The following is a 27,776-nucleotide window of genomic DNA, read 5'->3' as shown; positions in this document are numbered from 1 at the left end:
TCACACATCTGTGGTGTCCATGCCAGCATTGGTGAAGGACATCTTCTCCTTCTGTCCACCCACACCGGCATTCCTTCCAGACAGCACCATGCTCAGGGGCTCTGCATCTGGCTCTTGCAGTCCAGTGTTCAGGGGCTCCTTCTGTGGGGAGGAGGGGAAATGTGAAGATAAAGGTAGAGTAACCTGCCTTGAAGAGTAGATGACCTTCAAGCCCACAACCAGATGGCTTTTAGCTGGGGTCCCACCTACTCCTCTTGGCCACTGGTGGTGGAGATGGGTTCAAGTGAAAGGGGGGAGTGAGGCAATTTATTCTAACCTCCGCCCCACCCTTGGACACAGTGGCACTTTGGTGTTCTGCCTAGTCCTGAGGAGTGCCAGGCCCTGCATCTGGTGCCAGAGAGCCAGTGCAGCACAATTCCTGCCACCTGTGCCCGATGGCAGACACCTGACTGGGTACAGTACAGCCATCACCTGGACTACCCACAGAACACTCTGAAAGAGGGATCACATCCCCTATTTTGCAGCTTTGGAAACAGGCCTAGAGGGCTCTCATGGCCAAGAAGTTGCAGAGCTGGGTGTGGACTCTGATCATGTTGGCGCTAAAACCTATCCATCATCCAACGTGGCCCCTGGTTAAATTTGGCATCACCTGCCACCCTCAGAGGAACACATCACACCCAGAGTCTCTCCACAGTTCACCATGGCACACACATCTGCCTTTCCACTCCCCTCTCCTGCACACTCACAAAACTCCTTACGCGTACACCCCCATGTGGACCAGCCAGACCCCCAGGCTCAGCTACTCCACTGCAGACACCCACGGGCAGAGAGCCCCAGGACCACCACCCACTCTAGGGCACTGCAAGGGCTTTTCCAGACTGGGGTTGTTCCAGTCCCTGCTAAACAGTGGAACAACCGAGGGTTCCAGAGGACTCCTTGCTCCCCAGAATCTTGCCAGAGACCCCCAGTGGGAGGTGTTAGCACAGCACTGCCCAGGGCAACCTGGTCTAGAAGACACAAGATCTGGGTGCCAGGACACCCTTGCCTTGCCAGGTCTCTGACTGTGGACAAGTCGACACCCCTCTCTGGCCTTGGCAGGGAAAAGTGGGATTGGGCGATGCTTCAAGTCTCTCAGAGCTTCCACGGAAAATTTTAGGGAGGTTCTTCAGTGATTTGGGCCACCAAAGATCTCTTGGAAAAGGCCCTATTTGCGTTCCCCACCTAGGCAAGAGAGAGGATCGTCCAAATAACTCAAGAAGGTCCCATAGCTGGCTGCACCTACCCAGAGATCACAAGGTGCACTGACTGCCGTGGGGGGCTGGGGGCGCAGACAGCTCATCAGAAACACCCCTACCCCCTGATTTCACAGGGCAGTTATGGTTCTCTCCTGCTTTGAAGATTCTGAGGGACCTGGCTGCAGCCTCTCCATACTCTCCTCGAGTCCCCTGCCCCCTCCAGCCCGCAGGTCAAGCCTCACCTCCACCACTCCTCACTCCCCTCTGGAGTAAAGTTTGTCATCCACCAGGGACTACCTGCCTAGCCACAGCTCCAACCTGTAAGGCTGGCCTCTTCCATCTCTGTGTCCCCCCACCCAACCCCCAAGACAATCTCATGGAAGTTTTTGCCCGAAACTATCTTTGACCAAAGATTGTTCTGTCTACCAGAGGCCTCCCATCCTACCTAGAGGCCTGGATTGCCCCCATGATGCCCATGCTTGGGACCTGTTTGCAAGCACCCATGTTACAGCCAGGCCCTTGGGCAACAGATTTGGTATGTGCACACAGCACTGAACTGAAACACGAGGGAAGGCTGGGAACCCCAGGCAGGCAGGGCCTGGCTGCAGGCAAGACCCAAGTGGGTGGATATAGTAGAGGCTGGGAGGATACTTGCCTGCCCCTCTAGGTCGGGGACCAGCCCACTGAGGTTTGAGACCCTGGGGGTTGAGATCCTGTCTGCACATTCCGACCCCAGGAGCTTTAACAACACATTGATGCGCAGGCCCACCTCGGGATCAGAATCTCCCATGTGAACTGGCACCGCTATGTCAAAAGAGCTTCCCGAGTGATTCCAATCAGCAGCCCAGGCCGTGAGTTCTTGATCTAACCTAACCAAGTAACTGGCTGGCCCAGTGACGGTACTGCTGTTTCTTTGAGCCTCCCTTCTCTCCTCTGCCAGAGTATGTTCATCTCTGCATCTTATCCCGACTCCCGCCTCACCAGCTTTCAAATAAAAGCTAGAAAAGGAAGGGCCTGATTGTTGAGCAATTGTTTTATGCCGGGTGGTTCTTACATTTGCTCTTATTTAATCTTCACAAAAGTCCTACATGGTGGGTGTTCTGATTCCCATTTACAGATGATAAAGCTGAGAGCCAGAGGTCATCCTCCCAGGGTCACAGTGAACAAGCAGAGGGTCAAAGATCAGACCCCCATTCCAAAGTCAAGGGGCTTCCCAGAGCTGGTGCAGAGATATGCCCATGTCAGCATAGGTCCTTTGAGTTTTCTCAACCCCATCCCTTCAGAAACCCCAGACACCAACCCCCCATCTTGCCTTGACTTCCTGTTTGTCCTTATCCAGGTCCACAGAGTTCTCATCCAGGGAGTTGAGGCTGTGGGGAAGGAGGAGAGGGAAGGGTGACAGAACTCAGATAGATGGCAGGCCCAGTGCTCCCTGTTTGTGGCCATGAACTACTACTGCTTCAACCAACATCACGAGTATACCACCATTACCACCTCAACCACCATCACCTCTACTCACTACCATCATCATCCTCGCCTCCACTACCATCACCATCTTTACTACCACACCATCACCACCACCACCATCATCATCACCATCACTATCACCACACATGACCATCACCTCTCATGACCAGCACTACCACCTCCACACACCACCACCAATAATACTAGCACCACTCACCATGTCACCACTTCCACCACCATCACTATCTCCACCACCAACACCTCCACTACCATCACCATCACCATTACTACCTCCTCCACCATTACTTCAACCACCACTCCCACCAGTACCATCATCCCCACCAACACAACCTCCTCCTCATCATTATCACCATCACCATCATCACCACCATCCACCATTATCACCATCACCACCATCCACCATCACCACTTCTACCACCATCTACCGCCACAAGCCAGCCTGGACACTGCTTACCTGACATGATCTGCGTCACTGGAGGAAGATTGGGACTCAAAGCCCAGGTCTTTGGTGGCGAGGTTCAGCATGGGATTGGCCCTGGAGAGAAGGTCCAGTCAAGCAGCTGCGGGCCTTAGCTACCCCAGAGGGCCTCTTAGTCCCCCACCCTTTGACCCTGGCTTACTTCTCATTGGTGTACATGTTAGTTCCGGGGATGGCAGAAACCGAGGGTATTACCCCCGTCAGTGTCTTCCGGGCTTCCTTGGCAGCCTTTGTAGCCCGAAGCTTCCTCTCATAGCTATGAGAACAGGGATGGTGCAGGATGGATACTTTGCCTGCACACCCACTATGTCCCCAGTGCAAACCCCAAAAGTGTGGCTTTACCACATACTGGCAGGTGAGAATGTCAGTGCCATTTCACAGAGGACACAGGTAAGAGCCAGGGAAATGAAATGATTTGCCAGAGGCCATGAGGCTGGCCAATGGCAAGACCTAGAATCAAACCCAGATGAGGCTGCTGACCCCAAGAATTTTGGAAAGGGAGAAAGAAGCAATGTTTCTTAAAGGCATAAATTGGGCCTGACATCTTGCTAGGTGCGAGATGCATATTGCACCTGAGGAAACTGAAGCTCGGACGGGGAGACGCCCTGCCCACAATGTCACGTGTCAGTGGAGATTAAATACAAGCATAGCTGACACCTAAACCTGAGGTTTTCGGGGTGTTAATGTCTTAGTTGGGGGGACACAGGGGTTATAGGAGCAGTACCTCTTCCGGACACACATGAGGGACACAGTCATGATCACGATGACCAGCAGCAAAGCTATTCCCAGTCCAATGATGACACTACTGAGCACCTGCGGCAAATTCGACTCCTGCCGCTCCTCGGAGCCCTGGAGAGGATGGAATGTGAGAGAGGCCATGGGAGCAACATTCCCTCCCCTACCCCCCAAAGTCGTCTACCCTGCCCTCACTCACCACCACCACCAGCCCCAGATCCAGCAGCCGTGTCAGTACATCCTGGTCACTCCGGATCACCCTGGTCACAGGACCCCCATTCAGCCCCAAGGGACACTGACATCCCCCAGGCTTCCAGCTTACCCTCCTGGCCACCCCCAAGGTAGCCCCACTCACACAACCAGCTCATCAAGTGTCAAGGCTGTCCCATTGGAGAAAACAAAGTAGGCATCCAGGTAGGAACGGCCTCGGGCCCTGGAATGGGGGGCGGGGTGTGTGTAAAGGGTCAGCAGCTCTGAGCAACCCAGCAGGTCCCTCCTGCTACTGTTGCCCTTCCTTACTCAGCCTCTGGGCCTGTGGGTACTCACCGAACTGTGGTTTCTATGTCTTGAATTTTCACGATGTAGACTGTAGTGTTGGTCACTTGGGTAAGAGTCCTGCAAAGGGGGCAGATATCAGAGACCTTGGGTAGGGGTTTTAGCTCAGGCCCCAGGGCCAATGTTCTGCCACTGAAATTAGGAATCCAGTGAATTAGAAAGGGGGAACCTCCCCTGACAGCTCCATTGACTAAGCAGAGAACACCTCTGCAAATTAGGCAAGGAAGCCTCTTTTCCTGGGACTGGGTTTGCAGCTTAGCAAGCAGCATACTCTTGTGCTGTGTGCAGCCTTTGCAACTGTACATGCAGCCCATTTAGGCCTCTCAATGCTTAGCCAATCATAGGCTTCTGGGGCATGCAAAAAGGAAGTGCAGGTACAGATACAGAGTCAAAGAGAGGGACAAGGTCAAAGGTGGCTCAGGGACAGGGTGACAGACAGTCTATCCACGTCTTGCCAGGGACCATGCTCCCAGACTCTGTTTTTCCCCACAAACCCCTCCCCAGTTTCCCCAGACCTACTTCTTAATCTCATCCGACTTGAGGTCCAACTCCTCCTTGTTCAGGGAGAACTGCAGCCTCACACGGTCACTCTCCTCCACAGTAAAGACCTATGGGAGGAGGCAGAGAGGGAGATGAGGCCCAGGGCCCGGGGACTGGCAGAGGGCAATGGGGAGAGGAGGCAGGACCTGACACTCACATTCAGGGTGGTTTTGGCTTCCTTGGGTGGATTCACAGGAGGTTTGTCCTGGGCCTGGACTGTTACTTGATAAGTGCCTCGCTGAGTGGCATTAAGGTTGGTCATCAGCCTATGGAAGATAGAAGGGCACAGCTATTTTGGAACCCAAACTGAAATCCTCTGGAACCCACTGTCTACCTCTCACAGTATACACTGCCTGGAGGCCCTGTTGGTTCTCCCCTCAGGGAGAACCCCACCCATGGGTTAGCCCATAGTCACCTGATGCTGCCAAAAAACACATTTGAGTCTAAAGAGGTGGAGATCCGGAAGCCCTGGATAGGAGTTGTGGTGCCTTCCTTAGAGATGAAAACCGTTTGGTAGATGGAGAAAACGATATTTCCGTTGTCCCCTGAGTCATCGTCTTTGGCCTGGGAACAAAAGTGGACCACATCGAGTAGCCAGGCCAGGCAGCTCCATGCCCACCCCAGCAAGAATCAGAGAGTAGGGTGGCCTAGGAGGTTGGCCTCTATCATCTCTACCAGCCTTACCCAGGTCACCCCAACTAAGTGATTGGATTATACAGTATGGACAAGTCCTAGCTTAACAGGTCACCATCACCGCCCAAAGAGGGCACAGTTATTTTTATTCATTCTAGTGCATTTTAGAGAAAAATAGAGCCACGAGTCAACAGACATCACTGCTCAGGATGAGACAAAGCTGGTATTTCAGTTTCAAGGAGTCGATGTAAACAAAATTGTTCAAAGCCATGGCACTAGGTGGCAATTGCCTCACACTGGAAAACTGACTTTTTAAAGCTTAAAAGAAACTCAAAAGGGAAACTCTCTATGGCCATTTTATTTATTTATTTTTTAAAGATTTATTTATTTTTGTATACCAGAGCTGGGGCACAGGCCAGAGTAGTGGTGGGTGAGAGGATGCACCAGACAGAGTGGGGAGCAGAACAGGCAGACTGACTGAAACACACTGCTGAGGGGAGCAGCGGGCGAGACAGGAGAGGTCTGCTGCGCCATGTGGGTAGCTCCCTGGCCAGCCAGGGATGGAACTCATGCTACAAAGGCTGTGGATTGCTTCATAGGTGCTTAACTACTTGCGCCACAAGGGAGGCCCACTATGCCCATTTTAGGAGAAGAAACTGGGGCTCTGAGAGACACCCTGTCCCACCAGAGGCTCTGCCCTGAGTGGGGGAAGGCTGACCTGTCCGTCTCCTATACCTGTGTCCTTTCTGGTGAGCACAGTGTGGTGGCCAGATGCCCCCGCCTCTAAACCCTAAGAGGCTACCACCATCAACCCCAAAAGGGAAAGTAACAGACATGGTGGTTCCCCAGGTAAGAGAGGTCTGCTGCCCCAGGGCCCAGAGCCCAGGGAGGCTTCCCCCTACCCTTGCATGTATAGCTGCCACCCTCCAATAAACAAGCCTGTATCCAACACCATAAAACACTGAAAGCGTTTTTTTGGCTTTTTGTTTTTTTTTATAGAGGCATGTTTTATTTATTTATTTGTTTGTTTGTTTATACAAGCACTGGGTACAGTCAGAAGCGCGGGAGGGTGAGAGAATTCACCAGAGCCAGAGTGGGGAGCAGAGCAGGCAGAAGGACCGAAGTACACTGCTGAGGGGAGCAGTGGGCGGCAGGAGAGGTCTGCGCGCCATGTGGGACCCTCCTCTGGTGGCCGGGGAGCAGCCGGGTTTCGAACCGGCGTCGCAGAGGCCACAGGCAGCTTCGCAACCCAGTGCTCAACCGCTGTGCCACCGGGGAGGCCCTGAAAGCGTTTTTTAAATTTTGCTCTGGAAATGATTAACTGCAAGGAACTTGTTATATTTACATTTGCTATGATTTCTCTGTAATACTCAAAAATTCTGGTGTAGTGAGGAAAATCTAGCCTGCAAGCGGTTTTTATGGTCATGAAATTTTTATGAATACTGAAGGGAACAATTAATGACATTTAATTATGTCAATAAAACAGGAGTTCATTCCATACTAGGGTTTTCTTTTCAGATATCAGAGCCAATAAATTTCCTTCCCAGCATTAAAACATGTTGGGAGCAGCTGGAAGACCCGAGAAGACCTTAGCCCTGTGTCCCCTGGTGCTGAGTAACTGACAAAGGGAGGAGCCAAGGACTTACCTTCACACTAGCCACCTCCTGGCTGGAAAGAACATGTTCGGGGAGGATCACTGCAAGTGTAGAAAGGAAGATCAGGGGGTGGGGACTCTTGCCCACCTGCCTCGTGCTGACCACAGCCCAACTCAAGGTTCATCCCTCCAAACCTGCCCTCCCAGTCTCCCCATTACCAGAGACTCTCATTATACCCTCCCCCTAGTCATTTGTTTTCAGGTCATGCACCTCTCATTGACAAGATGGGGAAATGGAGTTCCGGAGAAGAAGGGTCTGGCCCATAAGAGTTTGGACAGAGCTGGAGTGAAAACTCAGGTTTCTTGTTGAAACCCTAGGGGAGAGGCAGGATTAGATGCCTTCCTCCCTTTCTGAGGGCACATCTAGAACCTGAGAAGGGTCTATGGGAATCACCCACACATGGTCCTGGCAGAGTGGGTGGGGAGTGTTGCTGCATACCAAAAGTCTTATCCTCAGGCAGAAAGTAGGGTGCGTTGTCATTCACGTCTTCGATGGTGATGGGGAGGCTTCCTAGGGGAACAAGGTGGTTCAGCTGTGGTCTCTAGGCAAAGGCCTGCCCCAGAAACCCTGAGACAAAGCCAGCCACCTCCCTTCCATGCATCACCCCTTCCATGCTCATTCCCCTTCCTTGCTTCTGACCTCGGAAGCCTACTCAGTCTACTTGGGTCTTTGTAGGAGGGAGCATCTTCTGGGGGCCTCAGAAAGAGCAAACAACCTGTCCAAGGTCACACAGCAAGAGCAGTGGATCAAGCCCAAGCCAGGTATGTGTCACCAGGCCACATTCTATAGATACTTGCTAGCTATGTGAGCTAGGTTATTTAGTTGCCTACTCTGTACTTCAGTTTCCTCACGTGTAAAATTTGGATAGGGGTCACCTACCTAGTGGGTTGTGTAGGAGTAAAGTGAAAAAACATGTACATTACACCACCTCACAAAACAACAGCATTAAGTGCTTACTGCATGTCAAGCACTGTGCCAAACACTTCACATGCGCGTTCTCATTTAATCTTCACAACTAACTTACTACTCAGCTCCACCTAACAGATGGAGAAACTGGAGTTTGAGGAGGTTTTACAACTCACTGGTGACACAGCAGTTAAAATCTGGAGCTAGAGTTTGAACCCAGACCTTGGGGATCCCAGCCCAGGGCTCTTTCCCATGGTCTTTAGGCCCTGCTGAACCTCACACGCCAGCCCACCTCACCGTTGTCACTGTAAGCCTGGAAGCGAGGGTCTGTTTCCTGGTCATAGGCGCGCACGATTAGTGTGACCAGGTCACAGCTCTCATAGTCGATGGCCTCGCTCTGATTGATGTACACGGAGCCGTTGCCCAGCACAGAGAACCAGTCATGGCAAAGGCTGCCCACATCACTCTGGGCCTTGGTACAGATGACATTCACAAGCTGTATCTCCAGCTGAGACATGGTATCCACATCCCGGGCAACCACCTTTGTCACCAGGCCATGCTGCGAGCCGTTCTCAGCCACAGAGATGCCCCGGAGCGAGGCTGAATCCAGAGTGGGCGGCTCATCATTCACGTCCTCCACAGTCACCAGGACCTTTGCTATGGTTTTCTCCCCTTGGGGGTTCTCAGCAGTCACATTCAGATTGTAGGAATTTTGTGTCTCATAGTCCAGACTCACGTCCACGGGCAGCAAGAGGTTACCCTCAGCCTTCCCAGACCCCAGCACCTGGCCTTGAATGATGAAGTTGTTGGAGCCCATCCCTGACAGGCTGAAGCTGATGCGGTTGTTGGCTTCTGTCTGGTCTGCATCTGAGGCCTGCACCATGCCGACCGGCCCACCTGTGGACAAGGGGCTGAGTTTAGGGAGTCCCCGGGCCCAGCCACTGGAGGCCATTCAGAGAGTCCTCTGCCCTCACCTCCCCCAGGGGTCTCAGGGATGGGTCAGAAGCCACATGGGACCCCAGCCCCAAGGCTCGGCCCAGAAAGGACTGACCTGAGGTCCTCTCCTTTACCGAGAAGGAGTAGCTGGACTGGTTGAAGATGGGGAGATTATCGTTGATGTCCTACAAGCAGAGGCAACACTGAGCCCAGGGGCCTCAGGAGCCCCCAGGGTTCAACCTCCCAGAGCCAATACGAGAAGTCAATACTTCCTCTGGCTCAAGGCACAGACTGTGCGTGTCCCCTCAGACAGCCCTGCCCACTTCATAGATGTGGGCATGTTTGAGATGGACCCTGGAGAGAACAGACTAACCGAGCTCATGCATGGGGGCTCAGAGGCCCAGGGCAGAACCTCTGTGCTTAGTTCCACACTTAAAGGGTCCCCATTCCCTTGCTTTTTGTCTGACCACGTCTCAGAGTCATCTTAGACCCTGCTTTTCAGAAGGTTGTGAGTCCCCATCTGCGTCCCTGTCTGGCCTAGCTTACCTCCCCACCTCTCAGATTTTGGGGCTTGGCACCAATATCACCACAAAGACCCTGCAGCCCAAGCTTTTCTCATCCCTCTTCTCTCCTGCTCATCCTACGCTCCGCCAGTCTCATGACGTGTGCCCCATGCTCAGGTAGACCTGGGCTCGAGCCACCTGGTAGGCTGAGACCTGGTCCTGTTCTCAGATGCTGGCTGCCTTCAGTTCCCACCTGTGCTGCCCAGCCCTGCCCACTCGGCCCAGCTGCTGCCGCCACCCTCTGGGCCTGCGCTTGCTCCACTGACACAGCTTGGTGCTGGGGGATCCCTGGGCTTTTCCAACCCTCCCCCTGGGGCAGTCCCAGCATCTGCTTTTGATTTCAGTTTTTTCCAATAATAGAAAGGACATCTTTGAAAACAAAGCCTTCTCCTGGTGGTGATTTCCCAGATATGGCATTGCTTGCTTAACACAATGCCATATCTGGGACACAGGGCTGCTGGGTAGGCTGGCACAGGCTACTCATATTCCTAGGGGTCACCATCCGCATCATACTTTAGAGGACAAGGGTGTTACCACACTTTTCTAGAGGAAGGTGACTTGTGGGCTAATGGTAGCCTTAGAAACACAGATGGGGTTTGAAACCCACTCTGCAATCCCCGGCAAGCTACCTGACCTCTCTGTGCCTGTTTCTCAATCAATAAAATATGACCATCTTTACCTACTGGGCCAGGTGTGCAGGAGACACTGTAGATGCTGGCTTTCCCCCGTGAATAGGAGTGGGGGAGTATAGGAGGGCAGGTCTTCATGAATGATAATTAGGATGCCTTCTATTCATTGAATACTCTCCAGTGCACTTGCCACGTGTTAACTCACTTTGTATTATTTTATCCCCATTTACAGACAGGAAATTTGAGGGCACAGATGATGGAGTCACTGCCTAAGGCCACACAATCGGTGAGCAAGGATTCTATATACCCGCCAAATTGCAAAAGGGAGAAGGTGACTTGAGTTGGGGTAGGGGGAAGCTGACCATGTGCTCAGGTGCCCCCAACACAGGGCCCATCTTGGCACCTGCCCCCGGCTGAGCCAGGCCTTACCTCCACATTGACGGTGACATTGACCAGGGTGCTGAGTTGAGGCACACCACAGTCACTCACATTCACGGTCAGCACGATGTAGCCCCCTAGGTCAGGGTTGATGGCCTCCCGGTCCAGGGGTCCCACATTTCTGAGGATCCCTTCATTGATGTCCATAGAGAAGTTGTGGCTATAGGGGCCGGACAATGTGAATTGCAGGCGGCTATTGTTGGTTCCTGGCTGGTCTGCATCATAAGCCTGTAAAGATCAACAGGGTTGGGCATCAGCCATCAGGGCTCCCCAGCCCCCAAATCCCTCCCCTGCAGGCTGGCCTCCCCCTCCAGTGCTGGCCCACGAGGGCAGCAATTGGGACCTGAAGCCAGTGGGACACTGTCCAATCTCCCAGCCTGTCTCCCATCTAAGAGGGTCATATCAACAGTTTGCAAGAATTTCTGAGCACCGTGGTCATTCGGTATGCCAACCCTGTGTCTGGGCCTGTTCTAGGCAAACTTACAGAGTTGATATTCCAGTGGGGAGGGGAATAGGGACAGTATACTATAGATATTCACAGTTTAAATAAATATAAAATTAGTGTGATGCCCATCAAGATTCTGATTTCCTTCCTATGATGACTACTTCAGTACTGTAGTTCTAAAATAACGATTCTTCACCCAATGTGTGTGTGTGTGTGTGTGTGTGTGTGTGTGTGTGTGTGTGTGTGTGTTCCTGCCCTGCTGCCAGGGTCCTGAACACATGCTTAGTTTGCCTTTGGGGTGATTTAAATGGAAGAACTAGCACAGGGCCTTTGCACATGCTATTGACTCACTCTGAAAGCCCTTTACACCTTTTCTCTCTCACTCCAGGCCAGGTTGGTGCCTCACCTTAGCCTCTACAATCCCCGTGCTACACTCATTACAGGACAGGTGACACCCTTGGGTGACTCTCTGGAGCCCTTCCCCTATGTAAGAGTCACATGGAGGCAGGAATTATGGTAGAGTTATCTTGGGGAACTTGGAACCCAGAAAAGAGTTTGGTGCCTAATTGGAGTTCAGCAGATATAGTTTTGAATCCAGACTTCGAACCAATTCTTCCCTTTCTCCCTGACCAACCCCCAACATCAGCTCTTTCAATTCAGTTCTTTGAGATCTTGTTTATTAAATGCTTCCTTTAGCTGGAGATGGTTTTCTCCAAAAGTGACCTGTTTACCTCTTGGCACTTTGAACTCAGGCCAGTTAATTCCCCAAGGGTTTCTTGGGGCTTATGCCGGGCACCATGGTCACAGCAACAGATCTGAAATGCTCCTGCCTGGAGGAGCTGGAAGATCAGGTGAGAAGTACCAAGAAGCAAGGAGCAAAGACCAAGGTGTCAGGGCAGGGAGGCCTGAGTTCATTCCCAGTACCGCCATTTACTGGCTGTGCAGCCATAGCAAAATCACGTAACTTCTCTAAGCCTCAGTTTTCTCCTTCTGTGAAATGAGGATCACAAGGGCCTCTCTGGTGGCACAAGGGGTTAAGTCTCAGCACTATGAAGCTATCCACAGACATGGCAGGAGTTCGATCCCCAGCCTGGGAGCTACCCACTTGGTGCAGCAGACCTCTCCTGTCTCACCTACTGCTCCCCTCAGCAGTGTATTTCAGTCATTCCGACTGTTCTGCTCCGCACTCTGTCTCTGGTGAATCCTCTCATTCCCCTTCTCCCATACCTCTGGCCTACACCCCAGCTCTTGTATGCATAATAAATAAATCTTTGGGGAAAAAAAAGAAATGAGGATCACAGGTCAGGGATGGGAATGTGCCCTGGAAACCACACAGCCCCATAAAATATGGGAGGGCTCCATGGCCACGTGACTGTCCTTCCAAGGACCTCCTTTTCTTCTTTTCACAAGATCCCCTTCCACATGACTCAAGAGAAAAGCTACTCTTTGCTGTTCCTCTGGAGCCAATGGTGGGTCTTTATCTCATACTCTGAAACCAGCCACTGATCTCATCTCCTTTTTTTGCTTTGGCCATTAGGAAGCTCAGAACTGAATTTTCAGCCCATTCCTAGCAATTGTATGACTCTGGGTTTTAACTATTTTTGTGTCCTTTAACAATGCCATTCTTACGTTCTCTTTGTCCTGATTCCACCCATATTTTTATCTTACTTTTAAAACTAAGCCATCTCAAATCCTTTTTGGAATGAGTCAGAGGCCTGAATTAAAAAGAACAGCATGATTTTGAGGCCTTGCTCTGTGCTAAGCACTTTATACCAATTATCTGACTATTCCTCAATGGTCCCACTGAATAAGTGCTAGGATTTTCGTCATTTTCCAAGAGGAAATAGAGGCCCGGAGAGACTCAAAGACTTTCTCAGGACCACACAGCAAAACCCAGATTCCCACCCTGGGTTAGCATGACTACAGAACCAGATAGGGTCCCCTGCCCTGGGGCCACTCCCAGGCCCAGGACATCTGTAACCTTGATGGTCATGGAGATATTGTCCAGTTCCTCCCGGACAAAGATGTTGTAGGAGCCGCTGACTACAGGCTCGTTATCGTTAACGTCCAGCAGGAAGATCTCTAGCACGGTGGATGTCGACAGGTTGCCGCCGTCCGTGGCCTGCAGAGTGAGGTAGAACACTGGCAGCTTCTCCCTGTCCAGCAGCTCGGAGTTGCTCACGCTCAAGTTCCCTGAGCGTGGATCCACTGCAAAGATGTCTGTCCTGCACAGGGAGGTTACATTTAGAAAGCAAAACAAAACAAAATAAGATGTTGGCTTAATTTGAATTTCAGATAAACAATGGAAAATATTTTAGCACATCCCATAAAATAGTTGTAACATACTTGTACTATGTTATTGCTTATTTGTTTATTACTCATTGTTTATTTGAAATTGAAATGTGACTGGGTGCCCTCTATTTTATCTAGCTACTCTTACTCCCATGGAGAGATAGATAGGGGGCCGGGCCCCACTCCCCACCAGTCCCCTGCCCACCCGGCACCTTCCTTACCCGCTGCTAGGAAGCAGGCTGTAGGTGATGATGCCCCACTCACCCGTGTCTGGGTCAGTGGCCTGTGAGGCAGAGAGATAGATAACAGGACACTGTTCAGATGTGGTGGCACTCACTGCCAAGCAGGCCACTGATGGGGCTGTCCTGCTTCCTGACACAAAAGGGAGAACTGTCCCACACACACTCAGATTCACACACAGACACGCTCACATACACACATGCTCTCGTGAACACTCGTGCATGTGTACACATTTACAGGGGCCTGATGACATCAAATGACAGGGAGACTGATGGGCCAGGGTCCCTGGTCCTGCCCTTCTCCATGTCTCTCCCAGCCAGACACAGCCACGTCCCCAACACTCACGTTGATCGAGTCAGAGATGACAGTGCCATTTGGACTGTGCTCGCAGACACTGAGTTTGTACTGGGCCTGGGAAAATGTGGGTCTGTGATCGTTAACGTCTCTTAGGTAGATGGTCACCCAGGCAGTGGAGAGGTTCTGGTTGGCTGAGTCATTGGCCACGACCTGAGGGCAGGGAAAGGGTAGCAGCACTAGGGCCTGAGCACCCGGCAGCCCTTGTCACTGATGCCTCAAAACACCTCTCACCTGTACCAGCATCACTTCCTTAGTCTCGTAGTCCACCAGCAACGGTGTTTTCACCAGCACCTGCACGTCAGCTGCGCCCACTACCTTCCCAGGGGAGACACTGAAGGCTTCTGCATCGGGGCCACTCAGGGACATTAGGAAGGTGCCATTGCTGCCCTGTAGATGTTGTATGGTATAGTAGGGCCCCCAGCCCCTGCACCCACCAGTACGTTTTCCCCAATTCCTGGCCACAGCTTCCTGCCTCCAGAAGTACAGCCCACTGAAATCCCATAAAAGGGGGCCTCTTAAGGGACTGAAGCAAGAGGGCCCTGGGGAGTCTGGGTTGGTCACTAGTCCTGCAATTATGGCACTGTGGACCCCAGGTCCGGGCCGGACACATACCTCTCAATCCCATGAAGCATTACTCTAAGCCTCCATCATCTCACCTCTCACTACCCCTCCACCCGCACCACCAGCACCAAGCATCACATTACCCACACCACACTCACTGCACTCAATGCCAACCAGCTCAACACACCCACCCAACTACCTCCACCTAATAATATCATCCTCCACTCCACATTTTGTGCCAACTCATTGTCACTGAGAATACTACCAAACACCCTACATAGTGATTCATCATTCAGTACTACCCGTCACAGATCGCTCTGCTCAGACAGGACAGCCGATGAAGTTCTCTGCCATTAACAAAGACCTGGAGTCTAAATGAATATGCAGTCGGGGGAGGCTGGGGAGAGTGCCATGGAGAGCAGCTCTGCCTTTCACTCTCCCAGCCCAAGCTTTTATTGAAGATATGAACAAAGGAACAAGAAAATAGCACACAATTGTGTTTTTGCTTATACAGATTAATAAGTTACTGCTGAAAACAAGTTTTCCTGGTTAGTAGGGAACATGCGCAGAAGCCAGTACATCCTCAGAGAACAGGAGTCAATTCTGGGAAGAAGTTCTGTTTGCAGAACTTCTAACATCCTGGAACTCCATATGCAGAGTAAACAGGTCTTCTCCAAAAACTCCAGCTCCCTTTAGGGCAGTAGGCTCCCAACATTGCTCTATATCAATCTCCACTTAAGATACCCTCCAAATAAACACTCACTCCATACCCAACACCACCCCCTTCCCCAAGGACTGGTACTTGACCAGTACCACCCCAAAGCACTAGCCATCCAACATCATTCAACTTCACTAACCACCCACCACTATATTTTACTCAAAACCACTGAAAATTATATCCCACTCGCTGTTACCTAGCATCTAGTCCCAACCTCCACTCCACGCTGCCTTTCCCATTCACCACCACCTAAGCGCCATCCAAGATCACCCACCACCTCAACATCACCCAACATTGACAAGTATAACCCAGTATCTCTGAAGTTTCATTACCATACATGAAGGCCACCACCATCACCCACTGCTCGCCTCCCCACCATGCACCCAGGTACAGCGCTCTCCGTCACTTTCTACCTCCCTGTCCCAGCCAACCCCCGCCATCGCCGCCACCCCCAGTCCCGGTGCACCTGCCTTGTCTGGGTCATAGGCCACCATGGTGAGGTAGTCTATGGGGATGCGGGTGGAGGCATGCTCGTCCACGTAGCCAGTGAAGTTCGTTAGGGCTTCTTGGGAGGTGAAGGTGCAGGCCGGGAGGCTGCAGTTGTAAAACTCAGGCTCATTGTCATTGACATCTGTCACCCTCAGTGTGACCCAGATGCTCACTTTGGCTTCCTGCCCATAGATGTTGAGCTGTTCCTCGGTGGCCTAGGAAAGAGCAGAGCCCACAGGGCAGAGGTCAGAGAACCAACACCCAGAGAAAGCCGCAATCAAAGGTCAGAGTTTAGAGACTGGGGGTGCAAAGGGGGTGGTAGACCCCTCACTCACCGTGACCTGCACCTCTACCTCCTCATCCTCATCCAGCAACTGCTCACGGTCCAGGGAACTGTTGACTGTGATAACCCCATCTGGCCCGATGTCAAACCAGCCGGGTCTTGTGGAGTCTGGAAAGGGACAGGAAGGGCAGCTCTTCCAGAGGCTCTGACAGATTTCCCACACTTCTTATGTCCCAGCCCCAGCCTGGGGAAGCCCCTTCTCACTGGAGATGCTGTAGTTCATATTGTCGTTGATGCCTCTGTCATTATCCATGGCCTGCACCTTCAGCACTGAGGTTCCCTGGAAGGAGGCACATCAGCGACCTGGACCCTTTCCCGGCCTCTCATCCCCACCCAGATCACCCCAGGTCCCCTGCCACACCACGGATGCATCCTCAGACACAGAAGCCGAGTAAAACTCCCTGAGAAACTGAGGGTCCAGGTTTGGCTGGTCGATTACAGAGATGGACAGGAAGACAGGCTGGGAGCACTGGATCTGAAAGCTGTTGTTGTACAGGCCGCCCAAGTCCTGTGGAGAGACAGGCCCTCAGTGAGCCGCCCAGGGGTTCCAGTGGCCTCTCCACCCCTGCCTGTGCCTCCACTCACACAGGCCTCCAGTTTCAGCTGATAGAAGGAGCTCTTGTTGTTGTAGTCGAGCTTGTCATTAAGAATGATGCTGCCATTGGACAGGATCTCGAAGAGGTTCTTGCTCTCCGTGGTGTTAGGGATGACCTGAGCAGAGTGCATTCAAGCCAGGCTCCTCTAGGTGCCCAAGGCCTAAGCATGAATCCCAGTCCTGCCCTTGGCCACTCTGTAACTCTTGCCAGGTCATATAATCTCTCTGAGCCTCAGTTTCCCTTCTGGGAAGTGGGCTCAGACAGTGCTCGAGTAGGTTAAAAGGCAGGTGGAACAGGCTAAGGTCTGTACCAGTCATAGGGTGGTGCTCAGCAGATGGGAGCTATAGCTAGCAAATTCATCTTCATGAGAACTGGGGTCACCCCCCTATAGTCTGTGTGACCTTACAGAAGACCCTGGACCTCTCTGAGCCTTGATTTCCCTTTTGTGCAGCCAGGAGAACATCAGCCACCAGCTGGTGTGACAGGAGTGCTACTAGGGTCCTGACGGTGCACCAAGCAAGAGGATGGAAGGTGGGTCAGGATTAAAGCAGGTGCCTTCCTTAGACAGCTGGGCCACCCGAGGTTGTGTGGGAAATGCTGCCCCCTAGTGGTGGTGAGGAGCAGTGGGGCCCACTCTCCCAAGAGGACTTGCACACACTCACCTCCATTATGGAGTAATTCACAGAGCCCGCAGGACCGTTGTCTACGTCTTTGGCCACCGCTGAGAACACCAGGGAGCCAACTGGCAAGGTCTGTAATGAGGGACTGGTCACCTTTAAGCTCCAATCCATCTCTTACATGGCCTCTCTTGAGCTTCAGTGTCCCCAGGACACTGAATGATAGATTCTTCCAGACACTAGCACATTGTTCCCCAGATATTCCCCTTTCCTTCCCACTTGGACTGGGCCTCGGGACAGCTAAGGGACAAATACTCCCAGCTCACATGCATCCTCTTCTCCCCTGCAGCCTCTCCACTACTTGATCCAGTTTCTGATCTGCAGAACCCTTTGGACCAGGATGAGCAATCATTCCAGACACCAACGCCACTCCCCTCCTCAGATACCTTGTGTTTGTCTATAGCTTACAGGCATCCTCCAGACAGTGTCCCCATAGGTGCCCCCTTCAACCTGTCTATACCCTCACTATTTCCACAAGGATTCCATAAGAAATCCTTGAAAATCATGAGTCAGACCACAGTACTCTGTACTAAAAATCCTCCAAGTTCAGGCCACTGTTCAGCTCTCCTTCTTACCCTCCATCCTCCAGTTACACATGCTTCCTTAGCTTTGCTACCACACTCCAAGCTCATCTTGTCTCTGAGACTTTACATCTGCTGTTCCCTTGCCTGGAATATTCCTTTCCTGGAGCATACCATACATAGCCAGTTCCTTCTTGCTATCTAGGTCTCTGCTCAAAGGTCAACGACTCATAGAAGGCTTTACTGACGTCAGCCACAAAGCAGCTACCTCCTTGGTCACTTTCTCTCATTTAGCCCTGCTTTTATGCTCTTCATAGAGCTCAACCATCTGGATGTTACATTGATTATTGCCTGTGCTCTTTGCTCGAATGTGCTGTAAGCAGGTCCATCTTGTTTGCCAGACACTCTCAGTACTGGTGACAACACCTGGCATATAGTGGGTGATTGCTCAGAGCTGGCCAAATAGCTACCTGAGCCTCACTGGCCCTGTGTCTGGCCTGGCCTGGGACTCCAGCCTCGCGGGTCTTTGAAGCCACATGATAACAAAGATTGAGAAGTGGTGGTGTTTCTGTTAGGGGGGAAAGGATGTCCTAAAGCTAATTCCATACAGGCTTTGTGGACTCCACCCCCACCCCAGGCCAAAGCCAAAGCCACTGGGAACTCCAAATCTCATCACCACCAAAGGGAAGGTGGCTGGGACCTGAGGGTGGGGTTAAGCAGCCAGGTGTGGTATAAAGCCAGACAAGTGGGCTTTGGAGGGGATCCCCCATTTTTGGCTCTCCGCCAGCTTGAAGCTTCCGGCCAGCTCTGAGAGTGCCTTTGGGTTTCCAGGTCAGCAAATCAGGTAGGACGCATTAAAGACTTTATTTCCCTATTTTCTCCCTGAGTTGTACATTTCCTTTTTCCTTTTCCCTTGTAAATAAACCTTTTATTAACCTTTTGTGTGTGCCTGTAGTGGAGTATTCATAAGTCCCTTTTAAGCGCGCGGGTGAGGACCCACAGCCAGGAACCTGTTCAGTATCGGGGCTGTCCTATAACAGCTTGGCGCCCAATGTGATTTCCAAGCTTCACCCGTGGTTGACCAGCCCAAAGTAATTTTTCTGTTATAGGACAGCCCCGATATTGAACGGGTTCCTGGCTGTGGGTCCTCACCCGCGCGCTTAAAAGGGACTTATTAATACTCCACTACAGGCACACACAAAAGGTTAATAAAAGGTTTATTTACAAAGGAAATAAGGAAAATGTACAACTCAGGGAGAAAATAGGGAAATAAAGTCTTTAATGCGTCCTACCCGATCCGCCAACCTGGAAACCCAAAGTCACTCTCAGAGCTGGCCGGGCGCTGCGAGCTGGTGGAGAGCCAAAATGGGGGACCCCCCCAAAGCCCACGTGTCTGCCTTTATACCAACTTGGCTGCTTAGCCCCACCCTCAGGTCCCAGCCACCTTCCCTTTGGTGGTGATGGGATTTGGAGTTCCCAGTGTCTTTGGCTTTGGCCTGGGGCGGGGGTGGAGTCCACAAAGCCTGCATGGAATTAGCTTTAGGACATCCTTTTCCCCCTAACATTTCTACTGCTCGGGACCATTGGGAAACCTCATTCCCACCCATGTAGTTCAAGTGAGGATGCTCCTCCCTTGCTAGAAGGGAGGGTCTAGATGCAGACAAGCCAATCAAAGTATCACACACACCTAGGCTGATGGGCACCTGACTCAAAATGGGCCAATGAGAGTCAACCCTCAGGTTTTGGCTGGGATTGTTGAGAAAGTCTGTACTGATGTTTCAAAGCTGGTAGGAGGTGAGATTGCTGAGCTTGCTGAGCTTGAAGGAGACTTTTATCACTTTTATCACCACAGGATAGAAAATCAAATTTTTTTTTTTTGCTTTCATAAGGAAAAGAATTCCAATCCAGTCTCATTGATGGCAAAATGTTACTGTCACTACAGTTCATGGAATGCCATCACCCTGAATTTGGTTCCTAAAGCTGCCCCATCTGAGAGGTGCTTGTCCCAATCATGGACCCTCTGCTGGCTGTCTCTGGCCCTCCCCACTCTGATAAGAGCTCCTGGGATGCCTGCCCCTACACACCCACACCCAGTTAAGGCAGATATTACCTCATTGATTTTGACAGAGAAGTCGGTATTCTGGAAAACAGGTTTGTTGTCATTTCTGTCCTCCACGAACACCGGTATTTCCCTCAGTACCTGCAGGTAAGATAATCTAGGTGAGCCTGGAAAATGTGAGCATTTGAGAAAACAAAATGAGGAGCATCTGGACGGGAGTGCAAATTGGCCTAACTCCTCAGTGGACAATTAGGCAAAGTTAGGGTAACTTTATTTGACACACTTTCAAACACCAGAAAAACTGCCAGTATAGTTCAACGAACTCTCAAGACCCTTCATCCAGATCCACCCATTGCTTGGTTTCTGTCTCGCTCTTCACATGTTTACCGAATCATTTGAGAGCAAGTTGCAGAAATCATTAGTTCATTTTTTAAAAGATCTAAAATGTAACTGCCTTATTATTACAAGAATGCCTATTTTCACTTTTTTGCCTTAGCTGTTGGTTAAGAGACCAACTAAGCACCATGGTCTCTCCCCATGCTGGAATCAAGACAGTGCAGCAAACAGGGGCTCAGGCACAGTTATGGGAAGACTCCAAGGCCGTCTGCTGAGTGGATAAGGCAGTTCACGATGGTGCCTGCAGGGAATTTCCCTATTTTCAGAAAATGCACAGAAACAATGCTCTTGGATCCACATATGAACATATGCACATAAACAGTGAGGGGTAACACAGTGACAATAGAGACTTCAGGTGGGAGTGGGCTGGGGAAGGTTGCCCAAGAGGACTTGAGCTTTAGCAGCAATTTTTAAGATGCTTACAAAAGAACAGTTGCATGAATATGTGAGTCATTAAAACCATTATTTAAATAGATTGAGTTGAGGAATATGCTGTAACTACAAACTCCTCATCTTTCATGGACATAAGACACAGTGGTATAAGTGTGCCATTTAGAAATGTGATCTTTGATACCACCACAATCAGCCAACAGAACTAAAATTTTGAAATTTTGTAATAATGTGTGACAAAAGTGGACATATATAAAGTTCACTGGAGGTGATCCTTTGATGCCTTACTGCCCTAGTCCTCTTTTATATCACTGGTACCAGTCCTCAGATTGCTTCAACAGGCACGAAGACAACAGTCTGAAAATCTATCCCTGTTATAAACCATAGAAAATAAAAAATGAGAAGACAGACAAACACCCTATAATACCACAGCAAAAAATCCCTGCAAGGGTCCCAGCCCAGTAGAACTGCAGAAAATGACAGAAGAGGAGTTTAAGGTAACAGCTCTAACAATGTTTGCGGAACTCAAAAAAACAATAAAGGATAGAAAACAACAACAGAATAAAGATAAGAAAATATCAAGCAATGACACTTAGAAGTAACAGAGTTAAGAAGCACTATAGCGGATTTTAAAAATACAATTGAGGGACACAACAGGCAAACAGAAGCAATGGAGAGAATTAATAAACTAAAAAACACAGTGTTGGAGAACATAAGAATAGAACAAGTTAGAGAAAAATATTTTTTTAAAGACTTATTTATTTATTTATACAAGCAGTGGGTACAGTCAGAAGCGCGGGAGGGTGAGAGAATTCACCAGAGCCAGAGCAGGGAGCAGAGCAGGCAGACTGACGAAATACACCGCTGAGGGGAGCAGCGGGCGCAGCAGGAGAGGTCTGCACGCCATGTGGGACCCTCGCCCAGCAGCAGGGATAGAACCGGAGCTGCAGAGGCTGTGGGCAGCTTCGCAGCCCAGCGCTCAACCGCTGCGCCACCAGGGGTGACCCATAGAGAAAAATATTTTTAAATATTTCATGATATCAATGATGAAGATATTTTTGGTGACTTTCAGGGAATTAAAAACAAAAATAAACAGTTGGGATTGCTTCACTTCTACAAAGTGAAAGAAAATACAAGACAATTAAAATAACATCCTATTGAATGGTAGTTACACAAAATATAACTGTTAAGGGATTAATATATAAGACTTATTTTTAAAAACTCATTTAATTCAACAACAACAACAAAAAAATCCTAATAAATAAGGATATCCAGAAGGCCAAAAAATATATGAAAAAAATGTTCATCATTGGGCCTCCCTGGTGGTACAAGGGTTAAGACACAACCTTTGAAGCAATCCGCAGCCACTGCAGCATGAGTTCGATTCCCAGCCAGCCAGGAAGCAACCCACACTGCTCCCCTCAGCAGTATACTTCAGTCAGTCTGTCTGTTCTGTTCCTCATTCTATCTCTGGTGAATCCTCTCACCCCCAACACCTCTGGCCTGTACTCCAGCTCTTGCATGCATAAATAAATAAATCTTTAAAAAAAATGTTCACCATCACTTCCAATAAGAGAGATGCATGCTAAAATAACAATAAGATACCATTTCACACCCATGAGAATGGCAAATATTAAAAGGACCTCCAATAACAAGTGCTGGAGAGGATGCGGAGAAAGAGGACCCTTATTACACTGTTGATGGAAATGTAAACTGGTACAACCATTTTGGAAAGCAATCTGGCTTAACTTAAAAAACTAACAATGGAGGAAACCTCCCTGATGGCCCAGGGGTTAAAGTCTCAGCGCTATTAAGCCATCTCCAGTCACTGTGGCATGAGTAATCCCGGCCAGGGAGCTAACACCTACAGCACAGCAGACCTCTCCTGTCTCTCCCTCAGCAGTGTATTTCAGTAGATCCACCTATTCTGTTCCCCACTCTGTCTCTGGTGAATCCTCTCATCCCCCACACCTCTGGCCTGCACCCCAGTTCTTCTATGCAAAATAAATAAATAAATAAATAAATAAAAATCTTTAAAAAAAAACTAACAATGGAAGACCTGGCAATCCCACTTTGGGCATCTATCCAAAGACTATGAAACCATCAACACAAAACCCCACATGTTCCACGATGTTCACAGCAGCATTATTTATAATAACTAGGATATGGAAGCAGCCTGAATATCCATCAAAGGACAGCTGCATCAGGAAGAAGTGGCCTATCCACACCATGGAGTATTATACAGCCACAAGAAAGGATGAAATGAAGCCCTTTTCAACAAACTGGAGGGATAGAACAAACACGAGACATTTACAAGGTGAAAATTTGGTAACATAAAACACTTTCAAAAACTGTTGGACATCAATAAGCATCCTGAGAACTCTGAGGTTACGAGGGAGGGCACAAGGATATAAAGGGCAGCAAGAGGAAATAATTGTAAAACTCCATGAATAAACTAAAAGCCATAGAATCATTAAAAAATAATTTTAAACATTAAATTCAACATTAAATTCAGGGACAATCCTGGTGGTGAGAGGTTAAAGTCTTGGCACTATCAAGCTATCACCAGCCATGGTGGTCTGAGTTCGATCCCTGGCCAAGGACGTGACCTACATGGCGCAGCAGACGTCTCCTGCCTCACCTGCTGCTCCCCTCAGCAGTATACTTCGGTCAATCTACTGTTCTGCTCCCCACTCTGTCTCTGGTGAATCCTCTCACCAACCCCACCCCAAATCTCTGGCCTATGCCCTACTTCTTGAATGCATAAATAAATAAATCTTTTTAAAAACGTAAAGGTAAATCTTTTAAAATAAATAAATAAACATTAAATTCAGATTTTTGTTAACAGGAGCTCTTTCTGCTCTCCAGAGGTGTGGGGCACAGGAGTGGAGGGAAGGGACTTCTCTCAGTTCCCAGAACCACCCATCCTCGCCTCTTCCTACTCACTGGGCTGTTATGATTGTCGCTCACGGAGATGGTGATGCGGAACCAGGTAGTTGTCTGCAGCGGGGAGAGAGAAGGACCTCAGATAAGCCCCCACCTGGGTGGAAGCCACACAGGAAGCCCACCCCCAAACCCTCCCTCCTCCCAACCCCACCATGGGGCCCTTCCAGAGTGCTGCTCTTTACCTCATAGTCCAGAGGGCTTTTCAGTCTCACTTCCCCAGTGGTTGCATTGACGTTGAACAAGTAGGCATACGGACCAGTAATCCCGTAGCTCAAAGGGTCCCCGTCTGGGTCGTTAGCTAGCAGCTGGAAGGCCATGGCACCTGGAGATGGGCAGACTCTGTGCAGGGTCCCCGCCACCTCCTTCAATGCTGGCCTTGTCCTAGCTGCCCAATGCCTGGGCAGGGGCCGACTGCTCTGTGCACAGGCTCCATCTGACATCTAGGACCTCCCAGCCCCGGCTCCAGCCCCTGTGGTCACAAGCTTCAACTTCATAACTCAACTTCACAACTCAACTTCATATCTCAATGCTCACTCAGAGGCTCTGGCACCCAGTTTCCTTTGGGGGACCCCAATTGCACTAACACAGTGGACTGTGTCCCAGGCATCTCCTCTCCCCAGCCTACTCTCTGGACCTGCCCTCCTGGAAGGGGAAGACTGAGCTTTGCTGGAGCGCGGTGCATCTTAAGGTGGAGGGCTGCTAACAACCCTCTCAAGGTGCCTGGGCCATCTCCAAGCCTTCTCATTCCTCGCCCAGAGCCTGCCTGCACACTCTTTCTGCTCAGAGCAGCTAGCCTCTGCAGAGGGCACATCCCTGGGCAGAGCAAGGGTGGGGAGATATTAGGAAAGACCCAAGGTCGTCGATGTACCACTTGAAAGTAACTCACAGATTTGCCCCGCCCATGCCTGCTCCCTGGCCTCATCTGTTTTACCACGTCTAAACTCTGCTCAGCTACCCGACCCCCCAGCACCCTGCACCAGAACTTACTTGCCCTCTGCCACCCCCTTTCCCTTCATTGTTGGACGGCTGTCCATTAGCAGGGCTTTCTCCATTAATCAAAATGTGTTTCCCAGGCCTCCCTGGTGGTGTAGGCAGTTGAGCGTAGTGCTGTGAAGCTGCCTGCAGCCTCTGCAGTGCAGGTTCTGTCCCCGCCAGCCTCGGAGCAATCCACATGGCGAGCAGACCTCTCCTGACTCACCTGCTGCTCCTCTCAGCAGTGTATTTCAGTCAGTCTGCCTGTTCTGTTCCCTAATCTGTCTCTGGTGAATTCTCTCACCCTCCCACGCATCTGGCCTGTACCCTGGCTCTTGTATAAATAAAATAAATCTTTTTTTTTTTTTTTTTTTTTTTTTTTTTTTTTTTTTTTTATAGAGGCATGCTTTATTTATTTGTTTGCTGGTTTGTTTGTTTGTTTTTTGTTTATACATGCACTGGGTACAGTCAGAAGCGCGGGAGGGTGAGAGAATTCACCAGAGCCAGAGCGGGGAGCAGAGCAGGCAGAAGGACCGAAGTACACTGCTGAGGGGAGCAGCGGGCGGCAGGAGAGGTCTGCGCGCCATGTGGGACCCTCCTCCGGTGGCCGGGGAGCAGCCGGGGATCGAACCGGCGCCGCAGAGGCCGCGGGCAGCTTCGCAACCCAGCGCTCAACCGCTGCGCCACCGGGGAGGCCCTAAATAAAATAAATCTTTAAAAAAAAATGTATTTCCCTAGAGCTCCCACCTACAGGTCCCCAAGGGCCTATCCCTTCAACCCAAGACATACAGTGCCTGGGGCCACAAGAATGTTTAACTTCTTTTAAAACCCTGTGTATACACACACACACACACACACACACATCATATATATATATATATATATATATATATATATCATATACAGCACATATATAATATATATTAACTCCAGCCTGCCTGGTAGCTGTCTTGTCAATGCATATATTTTTCTGCAGCTAGAGTCCCATGAAGATGAAAAGCAGCCACATGTGGCCATGGGGCCTGACTCCCAGACTGAGCAGGGCACACAACCAGCCCACCCCTCTGCCCACTACAACCCTCAGGGATGGGCTGAGCAGCCCACTCCAGAGCCTGTTCTTCCATCGGACAGTCGCTTGGAAACAGTCCTTGGAAAGCTGGTTCAGTGTCTTCCCACCTCAGCCCTTGCCTCCAGGAAGACCACCAGATGTTCTGCTAAAAAGATGCCCATGTCTACATTACCTGGTACCTTTGCAGTTCTGACACTGCAATAGACTGTTCATTACCCCCTGCTACCCACACCCCTTTCTCTAAGACTAACAGAACCCCAGATTTTGATCTAGGCACATGACTAACCAGAGTAAAGTCTTATGTCTCAGGTTCCCTGGCGTGGGGTGTGGGCATGTGACTAAGTTCTGGCCAGGGAGATGTGAGCAAAAGGAACATGTGTAAAATCCCCAGTCTCTCTTAATGGGAAAGGGACAAGTCCTCCCTGCTCCTTCCTCCTCCCACTGGCTGGAAGAGAGTGTGGCACCAGCCAGCTGGGACTCATGGATAAGATGACATCTTAGGGGAGGCAGAACCTGGAGAGGGAAGCTGGCACATAAAGCAAGGAACAGCCTGCTGGGACCAAGCTTCTGAAAGCCCTAGGCTTTCTGGCTATGGGAGAGAATAACACACCTCTACATGCTCACACCCCTGAAGTCTGAAGACCCCTTGAGGCACAGCTGACCCCTGTCTTCTCTGGTTTGTGCTTCCCCAACACATATCCTGCCCCTGCTGGGAATTTGGTGTCCAGTCTCTACGGTTTCATTCAAAATGATGCTTCCCAAACATCACTCACGCCCGCTGCCATCAGCTTCACCATATCCCCATCTCATTATTTATGACTGTTCATTTAATCAACTTGCTATTTCATATTTGATTTTAAAAGCCAGCATTAGATCACTGCTGTACACAGCGGCCCACCTAGAAAGTGACTACCAACAAGCCAAGAAGAGCATCCACCTTATCAGCTTCTGGGTAGAGGTGTGTGAAAGGATCTGAGCCCGAGTCTGCCCTCTTTGTTTGAAAAATAAAATAAAATGTCATGGGTGGAGGGAGAGGAGCAAGTGGGGGAGGTCTAAGAGAAAGGGGTAGGAACTGGATACTTTCTCCTTGGGGAAATCAGAAAGGCTGAAAGAGACGGGAAATGGAAGGGATGTCCTCGAGGCATGAGCCACGATTATCTGACGTGGAGTGAAGGCCCTTGACCCAAAGCTGAAGAAAAGAAAAGCAACTTCTGGAACAAACTCCCCCCAGGTCACCTTTGCCCCATGATGAGTCATGAGCTGAAGGCAGGGGAGAAAACTCATAGGGGAACCCTGGGACCCTCATGGGAAGGGCACACACAGTCTGGGCACAGGGACTGCTACTCACCCAGTGGGAGGTCCTCAGGCAGAGTCACTGATGTCATGTTGGGCAGGAAATTCGGGGCCTTGTTGGCTGCCACTGTAAGGACAGACCGCTGGAACATCTGGACACCCAACAAAGCCTGATCCCCAGCTACCCCTGTGGGAGTCCACACCAGCCCCGTAGGTCAACCTTCAGTCTTTTTCCCCTCCTGGGCCTGGGATGCCCTCCCTCATATCTCCCCAAGGCAGCCAAGCACAGGGCAGGGTGAATGAGGAAGTACCCCTCTTTTCCAAGGATCCAGCATCAATCCCCAGGTTAGCGCTACTCTGGTGGGGGAGGGGAGGTACCCACCAGACCCTACAAGGGCAGGAAGCAGGAGGCAGGACACCCACGGCCACGCCATCATGTCTGGAGGGACCTAGGAGAAAGGTGTCAGGGAAGGAGCACATGTACCCAGGACTCCCTCCTTTGGCAGACCCTTCCCCAATTTGTCTGGGTCTGACCCAGGCCCACCCTCCACCACCCCTCAGGGTTCTACCCTCTGTCCTATCACCCTCTGTCCATTTTCCAGATGTTCCGGGGAAGGGAGT

At 50.6% G+C, this 27,776-nt stretch overlaps 1 protein-coding gene across 1 annotated transcript; it reads right to left on the bottom strand.

The window, feature by feature from the left end:
• CDHR2 (cadherin related family member 2) lies at window positions 1–27,592 on the bottom strand (the record flags this gene model as incomplete). Its single annotated transcript, XM_084242370.1, has 31 exons — window positions 1–141; window positions 2,548–2,605; window positions 3,178–3,258; window positions 3,344–3,457; window positions 3,926–4,050; window positions 4,136–4,196; window positions 4,292–4,369; window positions 4,483–4,551; window positions 5,011–5,099; window positions 5,189–5,297; window positions 5,447–5,595; window positions 7,311–7,360; window positions 7,758–7,829; window positions 8,523–9,122; window positions 9,277–9,346; window positions 10,783–11,019; window positions 13,218–13,461; window positions 13,750–13,811; window positions 14,114–14,275; window positions 14,357–14,512; window positions 15,875–16,108; window positions 16,229–16,344; window positions 16,441–16,516; window positions 16,598–16,744; window positions 16,822–16,947; window positions 17,495–17,584; window positions 20,141–20,230; window positions 23,822–23,875; window positions 24,004–24,143; window positions 27,211–27,282; window positions 27,538–27,592. The coding sequence occupies 31 exons, from the start codon at window positions 27,590–27,592 to the stop codon at window positions 1–3; spliced, it is 3,927 nt and encodes a 1,308-aa protein (XP_084098496.1).
• Window positions 27,593–27,776: the final 184 nt, after the last annotated feature.

This window comes from Talpa europaea, assembly GCF_964194135.1.
Source record: "Talpa europaea genome assembly, chromosome: 9".
Lineage (NCBI taxonomy): Eukaryota > Metazoa > Chordata > Mammalia > Eulipotyphla > Talpidae > Talpa > Talpa europaea.
This window is presented reverse-complemented; position numbering and strand designations above follow the sequence as displayed.